Raw genomic sequence first — 19,393 nt, 5'->3', positions numbered from 1 at the left:
CCCCTATGGTAACAGGTATCACACTACCAGTTACCATAGATTATCAATTTCTAAGCTATGTTTGATGATGTTGTTATTACTACTTGTACTACTTTAGCTAAGATGCCAAACTTTCTGCAAACAGTTGCTTGCCCTTTTATAACACTATGATATTGGGAGCTCATAATTATTTCCATAGCTCCATACCAAAGGATTGGGTGCTAAGCCAAACAGCAACACATCCATAACAAAATGGGGAGATACATATCTTGAAACATACACAAAGACCAATAGCCAACTACCCCCAGAAGTCATCTTGAATGAACAGGCATTTCCTAGAAAAGCTGATACAACTCATAAAACTACCAAACACATGAAAACTCAAACAACAACACAGAAAAATTAAAATAAAAACATAGAAAATGACAAGACACGTAAGAAAAATATAATCCCAGACTTCCAATACACCAAGGACAAATCCAGGAGTCAACAAGATACAAGAAATCAGAAGCTACTCACCTGACTTTATTGGAATGACATTACAAAAAATTTAAAAAGACATACATGAGACTATAAAAGACATCAAAAAATATTCTCATAGGTTAAAAAAAAAGGACAGATGATGACCATAATGAAGGACTTGTTCAGCAAATCTACAATAGACATGTTAAGAAAAAAAACCATGAATGCTCAACACAAAAAATAAATGGAATCAATGAAACAGATTTAAATAGACAAGACTATCAGAGCTAAAAGACAGGATTGTGGTTAGTGATCACACAAAGATCTCTTTAAAATATCAAAGAAAAAACAATTCAACAACTGCAAGATGATGCCAAAAAGAACAAGACAGACTGCAGTCAATGAAAATGCAGAAGCTAGCACAAATAACATAAAAAACCTGTTTGTAGACATAATAACAGAAACTTCTCAAGCATTGAAAAAGAATTTGGCATACACAAATGAGGTGTACAGGCCTCCAATTAGTCATGATCAAAATAAATCTATACCAAGGCATATAAATATCAATATTCTAGCCAGCTCTGTGACCATGAGTGGCAGGGCAACCTCCTACACTGAGAGGAGCAAGCAGAAGGTCTGCACAGCAAACTCTACCTAGCCATGCACCTCGGCACCTTACTAGGAATCTGGTAAGGCCCCCACCAGCAACCCCAAGCAGCTGGGGAGCTTTGGTGCACTGTGCAGCCTGAGCTGAAGGCCTGCACAATATACTCCATCTAGCTGTCCAGGCTTGTGGGGTATGCTGAAGGTCCGCTTACTATACTCCCCCCATTTGAATAGCCTTCAAGTGCCTCTAGGGACCTGATAAGGCCTGCCTAACAATCCCTACTCAAGTAGGGAAACTCCCTGCAGTACTGACATCCTCAACCCTGGAAACACACCTTGCATTGGCTTCTCCAGGGGAACACAGGAAAACAAAACAAAAGAGCAAAATGCAATCTTCAACTTCCAACCCACCCAAAACAAGCCTAGGAGACACAGACATAGAGAAACTGTGAGTCATACACCTGAAACTTCCAAAATAATAGCAAATAAAGTTAAAAAAAAAAAAAAACTTTATGAAGTTGTAAAGGAACTCAGATCAGGAATAATCTTCCAGGTAGAAGAAATGAAAAATATAATGAAAGAAAAAGATGGAAATCCTGAATGAACAATATAAAAAAAAAACAATATAATGCATGAAACAGATTCAAGGAGATATCCAGGAAGTGAACAATTTCATCAAAAGTTGGCACAACTACCTGAATGAATATGATGATAGGCTTTCATACCTCACACACAATATTGTAGCTAGTGAATAAGAAAGCAAAGATAGTTTAAAAATAACAAGGAATCAGGAAATAATTCAACAGCTGAAAGATGATACAAAGAAAAAACAATATAAGATTGATAGATGTGAATGACAAAGAAGATGACAACACAAATGATAATAAAGACTATTTACAAAATAACAGCTGAAAATTTTCTAGCCATGGAAACTGACATACAGATAAGTGAAGGATATAGAACTCCACTTAGCCATAACCAAAATAAATCTACACCCAGACATATAACAATCAACATCCCAGCAATTCAATATAAGAACACATTAAAAGCTGTTAGAGAAAAGGAGACAGATTATCTATAAAGGAAAGTCCATCAGAATCACAGTTGAGACTGATCAACACAACAGTGAAGTCAAGAGCAGGGAGTAAAGTATTTCAAATCCTAAAGGAAAACAACTTCCAAATCAGACTGATGTACCCAGAAAAACTATCCTTTAAAATCAATGGAGAAGTAAGATATTTCCATAACAAAGACGAGCTGAAGAACTTTATGACTATCAAACCAACCCTGCAAAAAATACTGAAAGATATTCTAGATAGACATAAAAATAAATACAACCCCAAGAATACCAACATAGAAAACCACTAAGCAAGGCAAACAATTAAACAAAGGAAAAAAGTAGAGAACTGACAAAAGAAAACATGACAAAAATGAGCCAATATATATCAATTGTAACTGTTAAGATAGGTCGTCTCAATTCACCAATTAAAAGAAACAGTGTGGCAGAATGGATCAAGAAACAACATCCAATCATTATGCTGTATATAAGAAACCCATGTAACACCAAAGGAAATTCATAGACTGAAAGACAAAAGATGGAAAACAATACTTCATGCAACAGGGACCCAAAAGAAAGCAGAAATAGCTATTCTGTTTGTAGACAACATGAATTTCAAACCAAGAATGATCAGAAGAGATAAAGTATTTCACTGCATACTAATTAGGAGAAAACTTCAAGACCAAGAGATACAATCCTAAATATATATGCACCAAATATAGGAGAATCAAGTTATATAAAACAAATATTAGTAGAAATCAAATAAGCAATAACACAGTTATAACAGGAGACCTTAACATGCCATTTACACAAAGGGACAGATCAACTAGTGAGAATATCAGAAAACAACAGAACTGAATCAAACTTGTGAACAAATGGATTTAGTGGATATGTATAGAGTGTGCCACTCAACAACATCAGAATATACATTCTTTTCAGCTTCACATGGGACATTCTCTAAAAATAGACAATATACTAGCCCACAAAACATGTTTAAGTAAATGCAAAAGAATCAAAATTATCCCATGCATATTATCTGATCATAGTGCCATGAAACAGGAAATTAATGACAAAACAAACTAGAAACTCCATAAACATATGAAAATGAAAAAACACACTCCTGAATAATCAATGGATCATGGAGGATATTAAAGAAGAAATTAAACAATACCTACAAGCAAATGAAAATACAAATACAACTTACTGGAACTTGTGGGATGCAATGAAAGCAGTCATCAGAAAGAAATTTATTGCAGCAAATTCCCATATCAGGAAAACAGAACAAACACAAATAAACAGTCTGATGTTACACCTCAAACATCGAGCAAAAGAAGAACAAGTCAAGTCCAAAGCCAAAAGAAGGGAAGAAATTATACAGATCAGAGTAGAAATTAACGCAATAGAGACTAAGAAGACAATACAAAGAATTAACGAATCAAAATTGGTTTCCTGAAAGAATAAATAAAATCGATAAGCCCCTAGCCAACTTTACTTTTAAAAAGGAAAGAAAAAACCCAAATTGATGCAAGCCCATGAAACGCCAAAGGAATGAAAGGGTGAAATCACTTGGAAATACAGAAGATCATTAATTCCTACTTTGAAAAACTTTACTCTCATAAGTTTGATAACACAGAAAAAATGGACAGATTCCTAAGCATATATGAATTAGCAAAGCTGGATCAAGAAGATGTAAAACTGCTGAATAACCCAATTTCAATTAATGAAATTGAACATGCAATTAGAACCTTACCAACAAAGAAAAGCCCAGGTCCTGATGGATTTACTGTAGAATTCTGCAAAACATTCAAGGAAGACTTGATGCCAGCACTCCTTAAATTCATCAATGAAATTAAAAGGGAAGCAATACTCTGCAACTCATTCCTGTACGCAAGTATTACCCTAATACCAAAATCAGAGAAAGATAGAACCAAAAAAGATGACTACTGGTCAATTTCTCTAATGAACATAAAAGTAAAAATCCTCAATAAAATACTGGCAAACAAAATGCAGCAAGTTATCAGGATGATTATACACCATGACCAAATGGGATTCATCCCAGGAATGCAGGGATGGCTCAACATATGCAAATCAATAAACATAATACACCATGTGAACAGGGCCAAAGATAAGAATCACATGATTATTTCAATAGACGCAGAAAAGCTTTCGATAAAGTCACCCATTCATGATAAGATTCCTAAGGAAAACTGAAATAGATGGGCTTTACCTCAATTTCATAAAAGCCATCTATGACAAATCCAACAGCCAGCATCATATTAAATTATCAAAACTGCAACTTTTCACTCTAATATCAGGAACAAGACAAGGATGTCCATTATCACCACTCCAATTCAGTATTGTGCTGGAAAAATTAGCCAAAGCAATTTGACGAGATAAATAAAAAGAATCAGGATAGGAAAGAAAGAATTTAAATTATCATTATCTGCAGTTGACATAATATTCTACATAGAAGACAGCAAAAACCCATTGAAGACTTCTAGATGCAATAACTAAATTCAGTAATATAGTTGGGTACAAAGTCAACACTCAAAAATCAATAGCATTCCTCTCCACAAACAAACTCACTGAAAAGGAAATAAGAGAAAACACATCCTTCACAATAGCATCCAAACAATGAAATACTTAGGGATCAATCTAGCAAAGGAAGTTAAAGATCTGCGCAATAAAAATTACAACACTCAGGGCTGGGGATTTAGCTCAGCAGCATAAGCGCCTGCCTTGCAAGCAGGCAGTCGTGAGGTTCGATCCCTGGTACTGATAAAAAGGAAAAAGAAAAAAAAAATTACAACACTCTGAAAAAAGAAGTTGAAGAGGATATCAGAAAATGGAGACATTCCATGTTCATGGATAAAAAGAACAAACAATATGAAAATGGCCATTCTTTTAAAATTTAATACAGATTTAATGCAATTCCAATCAATATACCATTAACATACCTAACAGATCTAGAAAAAGAATTCCTAAAATTCATATGGAACCATACAAGATCTAGAATAACAAAGGCAATCCTGGGCAACAAAGGCAAAGAAGGAGGCATTGCAGTCGCAGACTTGAAATTGTACTTCAAAGTTGACATAATAAAATCAGCACAGCCCTGCCAAAAAATGAAAAATAAAACAACACATAAGGATTAGTTAAAATACAGGCACAACTACACTCAGCCACTCTATCTTTGACAAAGGGGCCAAACATGCTAACTGGAAGAAAAACAGCCTCTTTTAATATGTGGTGCTAGAAATTAACAATAACAAGAACTACATGCCAAGGACACAACCTAGACTCATGCCTGTCAGCATGCACTAAACTAAAGTCAAAATGGATTAAAGATCTAAATATTAAAACAGAAACACTAAAACTACTTGAACACAAAGTAGGTAAAAATCTCAAAGACACAGGGGTAAACAAAGAGCTCATCAACAAAAACCAAAGTGCATAGGAAGTACCTCCAAGCATCAACAAGTGGGATGTCATTCAATTAAAAAAACTTTTGCACATCGAAAGAAATAATCAACAAACATTTGGCAAACTTCCCTTAGACAGAGATTTTTATCTAGAACACACAAAGAATAGAAAAAAATCAGTGGCCCACTCGAATTTAGAGACCCAATCCAAAAATGGGCATCTGAGATGAATACACGATTCTTCGATGAAGAAATACAAATGGAAAATAAATATATGGAAAAATGTTCAACACCAGTCATTCAAGAAATGCAAATTAAAACAACACTGAGATATCATCTTACTCCAGAAAAAATGGGTAACATCAAGAAATTAAACAATAACAAATGCCAGCAGGGCTATAGAAAAAAAGGAAACCTTCACAATTGTTGAAGGGAATAGAGACTGGTACAACCACTTTTGAAACCAGTGTGGAGCTTGCTCAAAAAATTAGGATTGGAGGTTCCATTCAGCCTAGCTATTCCACTTCTGGATATTTTCCCAGAAGAATTGAGAACATCATACCATAGCGATATATGTGCATTCATGTTTATAGCTACACAACTTGTAATAGGCAGATCTTGAAAACAACCCAAATGCCCATCAAATGAGGAATGAATTTTTTAAAAAAAGATGTGGTATTTTTATACGATAGAATTCTACTCAGCCATAAAGAATGATAAATACAAGTGACTCCCAGGTGCAGACAGCTGCCTGCATCCAGACGTCTGTGAGGTGATTTCCAGCTCACTGGGAAGCTTTGAAACATTGTTCTGAGGTGCAAGTAACACCTCACCCAGCCTCCCAAATCACCCACAGCCATACCAGAGGTCCTTGCTGGCCTAACTGGGCCACGCCCAGTGAACCTGGGCATGGACAGATGTCTGCATTCAGACTCGTGTGAGGTGATTTCTAGCACACAGGGAAGCCTTGGAACATCACTTGTAGCCCAGAAATGTATGAAAATGACAAAACAAAAGAGCAAAATGCAATCTCAAACCTCCAGCCCAAACCAAGCAAGTATAGGAGACATGCACATAGAAGAAAATGTAGGCCATACACCCAAAATATCTGAAATGATAGGAATTGAAGTAAAGAAACAACTCCAGGAAGCTATAAAAGAACTCAGGTCAGAAATAATCTCCCAGGTAAAAGAAGAAATGTTAAATGCAATGAAGGAAATGCTGAACACATCTAAAGAAAAACATAGTTAAAAATTAGAGGAATAATGCAAAGAGATGAAAACCCTGAATGGACAATATAAGAAACAAGCAGAATACATGAAGCAGAGCCAAAGAGATATATAAGAAATCAAAACTTCCATCAAAAGTTGGCAAAATCACCTCAACAAAAGTGAAGATAGACTTTCAGACTTCAACAGGAAAGGAAAGATCAGTGAACAGGAAAGGAAAGATCTTTTAAAAATAACAAGGAATAAGGGAATAACAATTCAACAGCTACAGGATGATGCAAAGAAGAACATAAGTCCGCTAGGTATAAATGAAAAAGAAGGTGACAACACAGATGATATCAAGAGGCTATTTATTCTGATCTGCTTTGTTATGTCCTCTTTTGTATTAATCTATTTAAAATAAAAAAGAGGCTATTTACAGAAGTAATAGCTGAAAATTTCCCAAACATGAGAATAGAAACTGACATACAGATCATTGCAGCATATAGAAATCCAAATAGCCATAACCAAAATAAAACTATACCCAGACATATAATAATCAACATCCCAGAAGTCCAACATAAAAACAGACTACTAAAAGCTGTTAGAAAGAAGAGACAGATCACCTATAAAGGAAAGCCTATCAGAATCACAGCAAACTTCTAAACACAAACAATGAAGTTAAGAAGAGCAAGGAGTGAAGTATTCCAGATCCTAAAGGAAAACTACTTCCAAACCAAATTTATATACCCTGCAAAACTATCCATCAAATGGATGGAGAAATTAGATACTTCTATGACAAAGAACAGCTGAGGAACTTCATGACCACCAAATCAACCCTGCAAAGAGTTTTTTAAAGACATTGTAGATAGACATAGGAAAAAAAACACTAAGCAAGGCAGACAATTAAACAGAATGGAAAGGTAAAGAAGCAACAGCAGAAAGATAACATGTCAAAATAAATCAATATATACCAGTTATAAACATTAATGTGAATGGCCTCAATTCACCAACTAAAAGAAACAGACTGGATCAAGAAACAACATTCAACAATATGCTGTAGACAAGAAACCTATCTAACCCAATAGAATGAAAGTCAAAGGATGGAAAACAATACTTCATGCAACAGAAACCCCCCCCAAAAAAAGCATGGATAGCTATTCTGTGTGCAGACAGTGTGAACTTCAAACCAAGAATGATCAAAAGAGATAAAGAAGGTCACTACATACCAGTTAGGGGAAAACTCGAAGAGGAAGAGATAACAATCCTAAGTATCTATGCACCTAATTTGGAAGCAACCAGTGCAATAGAAGAAATATTAACAGAAGTGAAAAATCAAATAAGCAATAACACAATTATAACAGGAGACCTTAACACACCATTGACACAAAGGGACGGATCAACTAGACAGAAAATCAGCACAGAAATAACAGAACTGAATCACACCTGTGAACAAATGGACTTGGACAAATACAAAATGTGCCACCCAATAACATCAGAATATACATTTTCAGCAGCACATGGGACATTCTATAAATAGACCATATTCTAGCCTACAGAACATGCTTAAGTAAATACAAGAACTGAAATTATCCCACGCATGTCATCAGATATAGTGCTATGAAATTAGAAATTAATGACAAAAGTAACTGCAAAAACATCACAAATACATGGAAATTGAATAATACCTTCCTGAGCAATCAGTGGGTCACAGAGGAAATTAATGAAGAAATTAAACAATATATACAAGCAAATAAAAATACAACTTACTGGAACTTGTGGGATGCAATGAAAGCAATACTCAGAGGAAAATTTATTGCAGTAAATTCCCACATCAGGAGAACAGAACACACACAAATCAACAACCTGATGCTACACCTCAAACATCTAGAAAAAGAACAGCAAGTCAAGCCAATGCCAAAAGAAGGGAGGAAATTCTAAAGATCAGAGCAGAAATCAATGCAATAGAAACTAAAAAAACAATACAAAGCCCCAATGAATCAAATAATTGGTTCTTTGAAAGAATAAATGAACTTGATAAGCCCATACCCAACCTTACTAAAAAAAGGAAAGAAAAAACTCAAATACCATGCAAAAGGAATGAAAAGGGAGAAATCCCTACACACCCTGTGGAAATACAGAAGATAATCAATAGTTATTTCAAAAACCTCTACTATTATAGGCTTGATAACACAGAAGAAATGGACAGACTCCTAGAAACACACAAATTACCAAAACTGGGTCAAAAAGATGTAAAACTGCTGAATAATTCAATTTCAATTAATCAAACTGAATATGTAATTAAATCCTTACAGAGCAAAGAAAAGTCCAGGTCTAGATGAATTGACTGAAGGATTCTACAAGAAATTCAAAGAAGACTTAATGCCAATACTCCTCAAACTCTTCAATGAATTTGATAGAGAAGCAATTCTCCCTAACTCATTCCTGGAAGCAAATATTACTCTAACACCAAAACCTAAGAAAGACCCAACCAAAAAAGAGAAGTACAGGCAAATCTCCCTAATGAACATAGATGCAAAAATTCTCAAGGAAATATTGGCAAACAGAATTCAGCAATCATCAAGAAGATTATACACCACGACCAAGTGGGATTCATCTCAGGAATGCAGGTTTGAATTGAATAATACCTTCAACATACGCAAATCAATAAATGTAACCCACCATATCAATACAGCCAAAAATAAGAATTACGTGATCATTTCTATAGATGCAGAAAAAGCTTTTGATAAGGTCCAACACTTAGTTATGATAAGAATCTTACATAAAATTGGAATAGAAGGTCTTTACCTCACTATGATAAAAGTCATCTATGACAAACCAACAGCTAGCATCATATTAAATGGCCAAAAACTGAAAGCCTTTTCAGAAACAAGACAGGATGTCCATTATCTTATTCAATATAGTGCTGTAAATACTAGCCAGAGCTATTAGATAGGAGAGAGAAATGAAAGGAGTAAGGATAGGAAAAGAAGAAGTTAAATTATGATTATTTACAGATGACATGATACTCTACATAGAAGACCTCCAAAACTCCACTGAAAGACTCCTAGGTATAGTAAATAAATTCAGTAAGGTAGCTAGATACAAAGTCATCACTCAAAAATCAATAGCATTCCTATACACTAACAAAACACTCACATACAGAGAAGTAAGAGAAGACACATCTTCCACAACAGCATCCAAAAACTGAAATACTTAGGAATCAATCTAGCAAAAGAAGTAAAAGATCTATTCAAGGAAAAGGACAATATCTGAAAAAAGAAATTGAAGATGACCTCAGAAAATGGAAAGACATCCCTTGTTCATGGATAAGAAAAACAAATATTGTAAAAATGGCCATTCTCCCAAATTGTTATACAGATTTAATGCAATTCCAATCAAAATACCATTACCATACCTCACAGATCTAGAAAAATCATTCCTAAAATTCATATGAAACCAGAAGAGACCTAGAACAGCAAAGGCAATTCAAAGCAACCAAGGCAATTCAAAGCAACAAAGGCAAGGCAGGAGGCATCACAATCCCTGACTTGAAGATAAACTACAAAGCTTCTGTAATAAAAATCAACATGGTACTGGAATAAAAACAGATCTGAAGATCAATGGAATAGATTAGAAGATACCACTACAACTACAACACACTCAACCACCTTATCTTTGATAAAGGGGCCAAACATGCTCCTTGGGAGAACGAGTCTCTTTTATAAATGGTGCTGGAAAAACTGGCTCTCCATATGCCAAAAACTAAAACTAGGCCCACACCTATCACCATGTGCTAAACTAAAATCTAAATGGATCACAGATCTGAATATTAAAACAGAAACACTAAGTCTGCTGGAAGACAAATTAGGTAGAAATCTTGAAGACATAGGGGTAGGTAGAGAATTCATTAACAGGAATCAAACTGCATGGGAAATACTATGAATTTTTTAAAGGTTGTAGAAGCAGAAACATATAAAAAGCACTGTTGGTGGGAGTGCAGATTGGTGCAGTCACTGTGGAGGTCAGTCTGGAGAGACCTCCAAAAGCTGGACTTGGCGATCCCTTTTGACGGGGGGCTGGGGATTTAGCTCAGCGGCATAAGTGCCTGCCTTGCAAGTATGTGGTAGTGAGTTCCATCCCCGGTACCAATAAAAAAAGAGATCCCTTTTGACCCAGCCATTCTATTTCTGGACATATTCCCAGAAGAATTGAAAGCATCATATCACAGTGATATATGTACACCCATGTTTATAGCAGCACAATTTGTAATAACGAGATCTTGGAAACAACCTAAATGCCCATCAACTGAGGAATGGATAAAAAAGTTGTGGTATTTTTATACAATAGAGTACTACTCAGCTATAAAGAATGAGCACATTGAGATATTTATAAATAAATGGACACAACTTGAGACCATACTCATAAGTGAAATAAATCAAACTCACATGTGTAAAAGCTGTACTGTCTCCCTAGGGTAAGAAATGGTAATAGTACATAAGATACAAAATCCTCAATAAACACAGTGAAAGCATAAGAATCTGCTCAAAAGGGAAAAAATAATATCTCAGGGAAAATGATGAAAAAGAAAAAATATCTAAAATTGTGTAAACACATTTAGGATAGCTAAGATGGTTGTGCTACAAATTCCTTAAGTTCTTGGACCAAAAAAGCTAACATTCATAGGATTGTGACAACTTTGCATGTTAGTGTCTGGTGATCTGAGGAACTCTTTAAGATGATTATGTAAAATAACAACCCTAGTTATGCTCCTACCACCATGTTTTGAAGGCTATATCTTCATTGTTTTGGGCTCTTTGCTATTGTTACTTGTCTTTTTTGTGTTTTTCTAGTAATTTGTTGTGTTTTGGTTTGTTTTTCCCTCTAACACAGAAAGGATAGGTATACCTGTAGAAGCTTATACATGCATAGAACTTCCTCTAAACAGTTTATGAGAATGGATTATATTTTGTATAATGCAATGAACAGTTACTCTGAAGAAAAAGAGACATTATGGTATCCATTGCTGATACCATATCATCATGCTGTGAAATCCAGTAATGTTATTACTCTTTGTTCAGAGTGGTTTTCATCTGTTTTTGTATTGTTTAATTTCAACATACGTGAAGATGTGGACAGCTAATCTGAATGAGAACAAGAGACATTATGGCAGCCACTGTTGATTTTCCTATTGTCTGGTTTTAAAGGCCTGTAATGCCTTCATTACTCTGTTCTGATCAGTTTAATACTATCCTGTTTTGTATGAATTCATTGTGTGTGAAGATATGGACAACTACTTGGAAGAAAATAAAAGACATTATGATATCCATGGTAGATATCCTGTTACCTTGCTTTGAAATCTGTGTCACTCACTTACACTGTTTTTTTCTGATCTACTTTGTTCAGTTTTGTTATATTTAGTTTTACCCTCTCTAAATAAAGAAAAAGAATGATAAACACAGGGATGTTATAAGTTATTGAGACCATACTCATAAGTGAAATAAATCAAGACTTACATATGTAAACACTGTATTGTCTCACTAGTTTAATAAACTGAAAGAGTAAATAAGATCCAAAAGTTACAATAGATACAGTAAAAAAAGAAAGAAACTATCCTAAAGGAAATTATATTGTTTGAATCTTGCATGCCTGTGTCTGGTATCCAGAGCAATTATTTTAAAGATAGCAATATGCAATATAACTACCACTGTTAAATTTCTATCATCTTGTTTTACCATCTTATGTCGATATTGTTTTTTGTTAGTGTTGTTTTTGATTTTTTGATTCTTGATTTTTCTGGGTTTTTTTTCTTTACAATAAAAAAAAAGAATCAATACCAATTCTTCTTAAAAAAGTGAGGGTGGGGAACACTTCCTAACTCATTCTATAAGACCAGCATTACCATGATACTAAAACTGAACAAAGACAAAAATATCTCAATAATACAAGGTTAGTTTAACATCCAAAAATCAATTAATGTAATACACCATAGCAATGGTGGCAAACCTATGGCACATATGCCACAGTGGGCAGTTTATATCACTGAAAGCTCTTGAAAGCTCTGAAAGGTTTGTCAGCATTGTGTGATACTAAACATGAAACACCAAAACTATGTAAGTATCTCAACAAAACTGGAAAAAAGGCATTTGCTGAAATCTAATCCTTCTTCATTATTAACAATACTCATTAAATACAGGCTGCTGCTGGAGTGGGACAGCCAGACCCAACCCTCTCTCTGTGAATCAGCTCCATCCACAGACTGCAGAGCCAGACAGCAAGGCCTTACCAGGAAGCAATCTCCACCTAGAAACCATACCATTTTCATTGTTTTGTTGGGTTGGGTTTTTATCCTCTTTTGTCTTGTTTGTTTATGTTAAATCTGATGGCAGGAGCAGCTATTTAAAAGATAGCAAGACACTATGATGGCCACTTTGGATTTACTATTGGCTTGTTTGAAATCCTTTATTACTCATTGAGTTGTTTTTATTGTTTTTCTTCTATTCTGTTTTGTTCTATTTTATCTGAAGGTATCTGCAGCCATTTTGAAGACAACAAAAGGCATTATGGTAACTGTTGTTGATTTCATAAGGTTTCAAAGTGCTGCATCACTTATATTGGTTTATTTTGATTGTTTTATTTTCCTTGGCTTTATCCTCTTTAAAATAAATAAAAATAAAAAGGGGAGAAATATTTCCCATTGTAAGAAATGACAATAGATCAAAATTTGGATCTATAATAAATAAAAGCACTAGAAATAAAAAGAATGCTCATTAACCTAAAAATTTAAAAATGAACTTCAACAAAATAAAAAAAGAGTTAATGTCATATTTAAAGGTAAAAAAGTAAAATTCTATCCCCAAGATCAAGAATAACACATTAATTTGTACCTTCTTCGTTATTCAACATTGTACTAGAAGCTCTGGCAGGGCAATGTGAAATAAAATCAAAAAGCATCCAACCTATAAAGAAAGTAGTAAATCTATTTGGATATTACAACACATATAGAAGCTATTAAAGTGCATAGAACCTATTAAAATTAGTAAATTTGTTCAGCAAGATTACAGTATACAAACTCAGTATACAAAAATTATTATCTATGCACTAAAAACTAAAAGATCTGAAAAGGAAATTAAGAAACAATTCCATTTACAATAGCTTTAAAAAGAATAAAAAACTTACAAATACATTTACCCAAACAACTGCAAACGTATACTATAAAAGCTAAAAACACTGTTGACATAGACATTTTCAAAGAACAAAATGAGGCTGGGGATTTGGTTCAGTGGTACAAATGCCCACCTAACAAGTGCAAGGTCGTGAGTTTAATCCCCAGTACCAAAAAAAACAACAAAATGAAAGATCAGAAGACTCAATACCATTAAATTGGAAATATTCCTTCCTCAAATTAACCTTCTTGATTGAATTCAACTGTTAAAATTCCAGTTATTTTTTATAGAAATGGCAACCCTGATTCTAAAATTCTTATGGAAATGTGAGAAACACATGGTAGCCAACCCTGAAAAAGAAAAATGAATTTGGAGACATACACACTTTGCATTCCAAAACCTGCCACACATGTACAATAATCCAAGACAGTGTGATAAAAACATGAAGGTAGCTGTAAACTGTACATTAAAGGAACAGAATGGAGGTCTAGGAATAAACTACTATACTCACCTTCAAATGACATTCAATAATGATACAATGATAATTCACTGATGGGTAAGAAAATCTTTTCAACAAATGGTGCTGGGACAAATGAATTAATATACACAAAAGAAATGAAGCTGGATCCTCATTTGATACTACATTAAAAATCAAGTTGGAATTGTTAGATATACCACCAAAAACCTGAGTAACACAGCAACAAAAAAGCAGATAAATTAAATGTCATCAAAATGAAAACTTGTGTTTTAAAGTGCACCATTATACTGGGGGTGCTAGTGTGTGCATGTGTGTGCTGCAGACAAAGGGGCTGCTTGGACTCAGGAGTTCAAGATAAGCCTGAACAACGCAGAAAGATTCCATTTTAAAAACTCAGGAAAGTAAAATACAAAAATAAATCCATAGAATTGAAGAAAGCACAAATCACATATGTGATAAGGTACTTATATCCTGAGGATTTGAATAAGCATTTTTCAAAGTATATGAAAAGGTGCTTAACATCATTAGCTATCAAAAAAATGTAATAAAAGTCAAAATGATAATCAGAGAGGCAGACAATAGTAAGACTGCAAGAACATAAAGCAAAGTCCTCATATACAGCCATTCAGAGCATAAAACTGTGTCAGTGCTTTGAAAAACAGTCTAGTAGTTTCCTCAAAAACTTCAAAACAGAGTTGCCATATGACTGAAAAATTTATCCTTTGGTATATACCTAAGAGAAATAAAAACATATATCTAAATGGCGGATAAAAAGTAGTTTATTTTCCTTACCAAGGGTAAAGCTGACACCCCTATAATATAACACAGGTTAATAAAAGCACAATTTTTTATTTAACCACCTTTTATATTATATGGGAAACTTCAGAAAAGCTTAAAGATCCAGGGTAAAATGTATTCTTATGAGCAGTTTTTCAGAAGTATGATTGGAAGGCAAAGTGGTTGAATCTCATGGTAATAAAATGAAAGTGTTTAGCAAAGTTTGTCTGTTCAGATCCTTCATGACCCCTGGGTATTGAGCAAGACTCCTCTGGAATGAGGGTCACATCACCTACTTTTAGAGAAAAGGCCAAAGGGGATTCAGCTAAAAAGGCAGGAAGGAGGTCAGTGAGTGATGTTCCTACTTGTGTAGCTTTCTCATTTCCTTCAACTCAGCATGCAGAGGGACTGCACTTTGCAGTGTCATTTTATGAGCCCCAACACATACATCAAATTCTGTACATATTCACCACAACATTGTCCACAATGGACAAAGAGTGGCAACAAGTGAAATATCCACATGCTAGTGATAAATGAATGAAATGTAAAACAGCTTTATAACAGAATATTACTCAATACTGATGAGGAATAAATTATTGACACAAGCTAGAATATGGATAAACCTAATGGATAAACCTCATGGAAGATGATGTGTCACAAAAACCCAGATACTACAATCCTATTTATCACAAATGTTTACAGAAGAAACAAATATACAGAAAAAATAGGTTAGTGGTTATCTAGGGCTCGTCAGTTAGGGAGAAGTGTGGAATGACTGCTAAAGGATATAGGATTTCTTTTGGGGATGCTGAAAATGTGAAGTTGACTGCGGTGATGATCTTTTAATTTGTGCAGAAACTAAACACCATTTGCTTCAACTCTTTAAATTGATGAAACATAGTATTTAAGTTACATTCTAATAATACTTTTTAAAAGGAAGTACAGAGGCACACCTTCTTATTGACAATGTAATTATAAAACTTTTAAAAATCTACATGGCTGTATGAAATATTAGAATAAGACCACTGAGGAAATTATTCAACAGAATCTCCTGATAAAAGAAATCAATAATATTCCCATATTCTAGAAATTATCAGCTTAAAATACAATCAAAAATATATTATACTGTAATATAATATTATTTACTACTAGCTAGAAATAAATCTAATAAAACTGGGCAGCGTCATTTATAGCAATTTACAAAATCTTATTCTCCATTTCATGGAAGATTGTAATTCTCTGAAAACTAATTTATAAACTAAGTGTGGTTCTGATCTACTTTCTAAAATTTTCATTAAACTAGTGAAACAGAGCCAGGGTTTTAGCTCAGTGGCATAGTGCCTGCCTGGCAAGCGCAAATTTGTGAGTTCGGTTACCAGTACCATAAATAAATAAATAAAATTAGTATAATGATTCTTAATATTGAAATCTAGTGGAAAAAATACATACTGGGATAATGATTTACAAAGAAAAGAATAATTCAGTAGGCTTTTCTAAATAATTATTTGAATTATAAAATTACAACACCTAAAACCATGAAAATAACACAAACTCCAGAAATAAACATATATACACATTAAAGTTGGAGACTGGAGAGAGACAATATCACAAATCAATTAAATTACTAAGCAAATGATGTAAAATATCATATTCAAAAATGAATTCTAAACAGATTACAGACTTTAGGATGATAAAAACAAAAAATTCTAAAGTAAAAACATTAGAGAAGAAAATAATAAAACTGACCATCAATTCATAAATTTTGAAAATCCAATTCATCTTATCTAAGGAACAAAAAGATTATTAAACATCAGAACTAAGTCACAGGAAATCACAGAGTTCATTATTTCAATGGCATAAAGAAATAAAAATTATCACCAAATAATCATGTAGTTATAAATCAACAAAAGGGAGTACTATTTGCTCTTACCATACTATGAATTTTTTAAAGGTTGTGGATGCAGAAACATATAAAAATTAAGATAATAAATGTACCAGGATTCACTCTCTATGTACTATTATCTAGTGTATAATACATTCTCTTAAATATCTTCAGTGGATTGATTCACACATTCAGGCATATCCTTTTCCCTAATTTAAATATTCATGCATAAGTGCAGTCAGACATATCCATATTATTGTTGAATATATATGTGTATATATATTTAAATTATACATTTATTTTACTGTGCACATATATTGAAAGACTCCCATACTAGCTTTGTTTCCTCCTTTCCAACAACATCTATGGCAAAATAAAATTTTGAAATTTGATGGGAATAAGTGAGCAAGAACTCAAAACAAAGAGAATGCCATAAAAAAATATTATTTTGAAAAAATATCAATCGAAAAGTTGTAGAAATGTTATGGGTTGATGGCAGCAGTTATCTTCTATTAAAATTTTCTTTAAAAAATTCTAAGCCAAGAAATCACTATTCTCAAAAAACGAGTATTTGTAAGTATTTTTAGATTCTTTTCCATTTTATTTTTAAGAGCCCAGAACAGTCTTAAAATTATACAGCAATGAATTCTGGCTACATTTATAAACTTAAGCCTTAATTTTAAAATATCAAAGTCCATGATTCTAAATATGTTTTTTCAAAATATATTTTATTTCAAAATGCAATAGCCTTTATTTTTTAATGACTACATTTTAGGGTAACTATTTGAAGTCAGTTTCCTGCTTTGCAACATTAATTTTTAAAAAGCTGTGGGTCTTAAGTGAAAGAATATAAATTAATGCTAGTCCCCATTGGTGGATTTGAATATATAACTTGCATTTAAAAAATAACATGCATTAAACTACCTATAAGAAGTGAGATCCAAAATTACAGTGTGAATTACATTTTTGTTGAATACCTGTATTTTTGCATCAATATTGTATTTTTCTTTTTTCCAATGTGTTTCCTCCTTCCTCAGTTTCTCCAGGTCATTTAGCAGGTCACTGCAGCGGATACTTAATTTCTCATTTTCCTCCTCCAGATTTTTTATAACAAGTCTGCTTTGCTCTTCTTTATTCTGTACATACTCCTTAGTGTCCTGTAGAACAGTACCACGAGGGCCGATAAACAAACAAAAAAAAAAGGTGAGAACTAATCAGCAAATATAAACTGCAGTTTTATCCTCACAGCAGCTTATTCTATATTTGATGGCCAAGGTCACCTGTGTACTTTTATTGGCCTCTTTTGATGCAGGTGGATGGGTCATATTTTTTCACTGGATGACAGCTTTGATGAGTACACATTTGCAAAGAGCCCATTAATTGATCAAGCTGCCTTTGATGCTGTCCCCAGCTATTTTTGAGACCCACACAGACATATCCTCCCAGACCTGGGTTTTATCAATTAATAATGCCAGTCCCATCAGAATCTAATTAAAAGAAGCCACATATTCACACTCCTACTTTCTTAGCTCCATTTCCATCATTAACTATTAATCTGAAAGTTATAAAGCTTGGAGTCTTAGCTTTAAAGCATCTTTATCAGAGTTTTTACATGTGAGAAAACTGTATGGTACAGCAGGGCCTAAGGCAATTTTTCCTCCCAGCCTGTCACTTTCTGTGCCACAAAGGCTGACAAAGCTTAAAGTAAGACTTCAAAGCAAGGGTCCTACAAAACTATGTACAAGTCAACACACCTTAACTTCTTGACTTTTATCTTTAAATTCCTTTTGCAAGTTACTGAATTCTTTCCTCAAGAAAGCATTTTCTTCATCTACTTCAATCTTCCGTTTTACAAGGTCATTTATTTCCTGTTTTAGTAATGATTCTCTCTGTGAAAAAAAATTTTGAATCATCAATAAACTGATATACCTAAGAAAAAATTATTTTACCTTGTGAGTTTTAGATTTCAATTGCTAATGTCAGGATTAGTTTGTTGTCATAATAAAATCTATCAGCACAATTCTCATTTCTTGGGACCTGCCATGGGTTTATCTAAAATATGCAAGTATTTTATCTATTTATAAGTTTAAGATAAAAACAGGACATTAAATGTTAATGTATACCAGAAAGAAACTTTCAGAATTGCAGTGTACAACAGGAAAAAAATAAAATTTTATAAAACATTTCTAGTAAAGCAAATGCACATATATCCAAAATACGACTTATATCCTTTTCTGAATGTCATTTGGAAAATTCTTTGAATAAGTTATGACTTTGTGAAGGCAAAAATCATTTCAAAGAATAAAAAGTTTTTTTTTGTATTCAAAACTGTCTTATCCTGTAGATAGACTATTCA

The 19,393-nt window shown here is 33.6% G+C and overlaps 1 protein-coding gene across 13 annotated transcripts in view; it reads right to left on the bottom strand.

Moving 5' to 3' along the window:
- Positions 1 to 19,393, bottom strand: part of Cntln (centlein) — a 448,833-nt gene that overhangs the window by 227,714 nt on the left and 201,726 nt on the right. For all 13 annotated transcript variants that reach the window (XR_010048348.1, XR_010048366.1, XR_010048365.1 and 10 more), the window contains 2 exons: positions 18,792 to 18,926; positions 18,015 to 18,194 (listed from right to left, as the gene is read on the bottom strand). Coding sequence is in view for 10 of the 13 variants with exons in the window: in XM_063251634.1 (XP_063107704.1) it covers positions 18,015 to 18,194; positions 18,792 to 18,926 (315 nt within the window). In the remaining 3 variants the exon portion in view is untranslated. The remainder of the gene's footprint in view (positions 1 to 18,014; positions 18,195 to 18,791; positions 18,927 to 19,393) is intronic.

Source organism: Cavia porcellus, unplaced genomic scaffold (genome assembly GCF_034190915.1).
Source record: "Cavia porcellus strain 051 isolate PalLab524CR breed Dunkin Hartley unplaced genomic scaffold, mCavPor4.1 scaffold_1, whole genome shotgun sequence".
NCBI lineage: Eukaryota > Metazoa > Chordata > Mammalia > Rodentia > Caviidae > Cavia > Cavia porcellus.
Note: the sequence above shows the minus strand (reverse complement) of the source record. Positions and strands in the feature narration are given on the sequence as shown.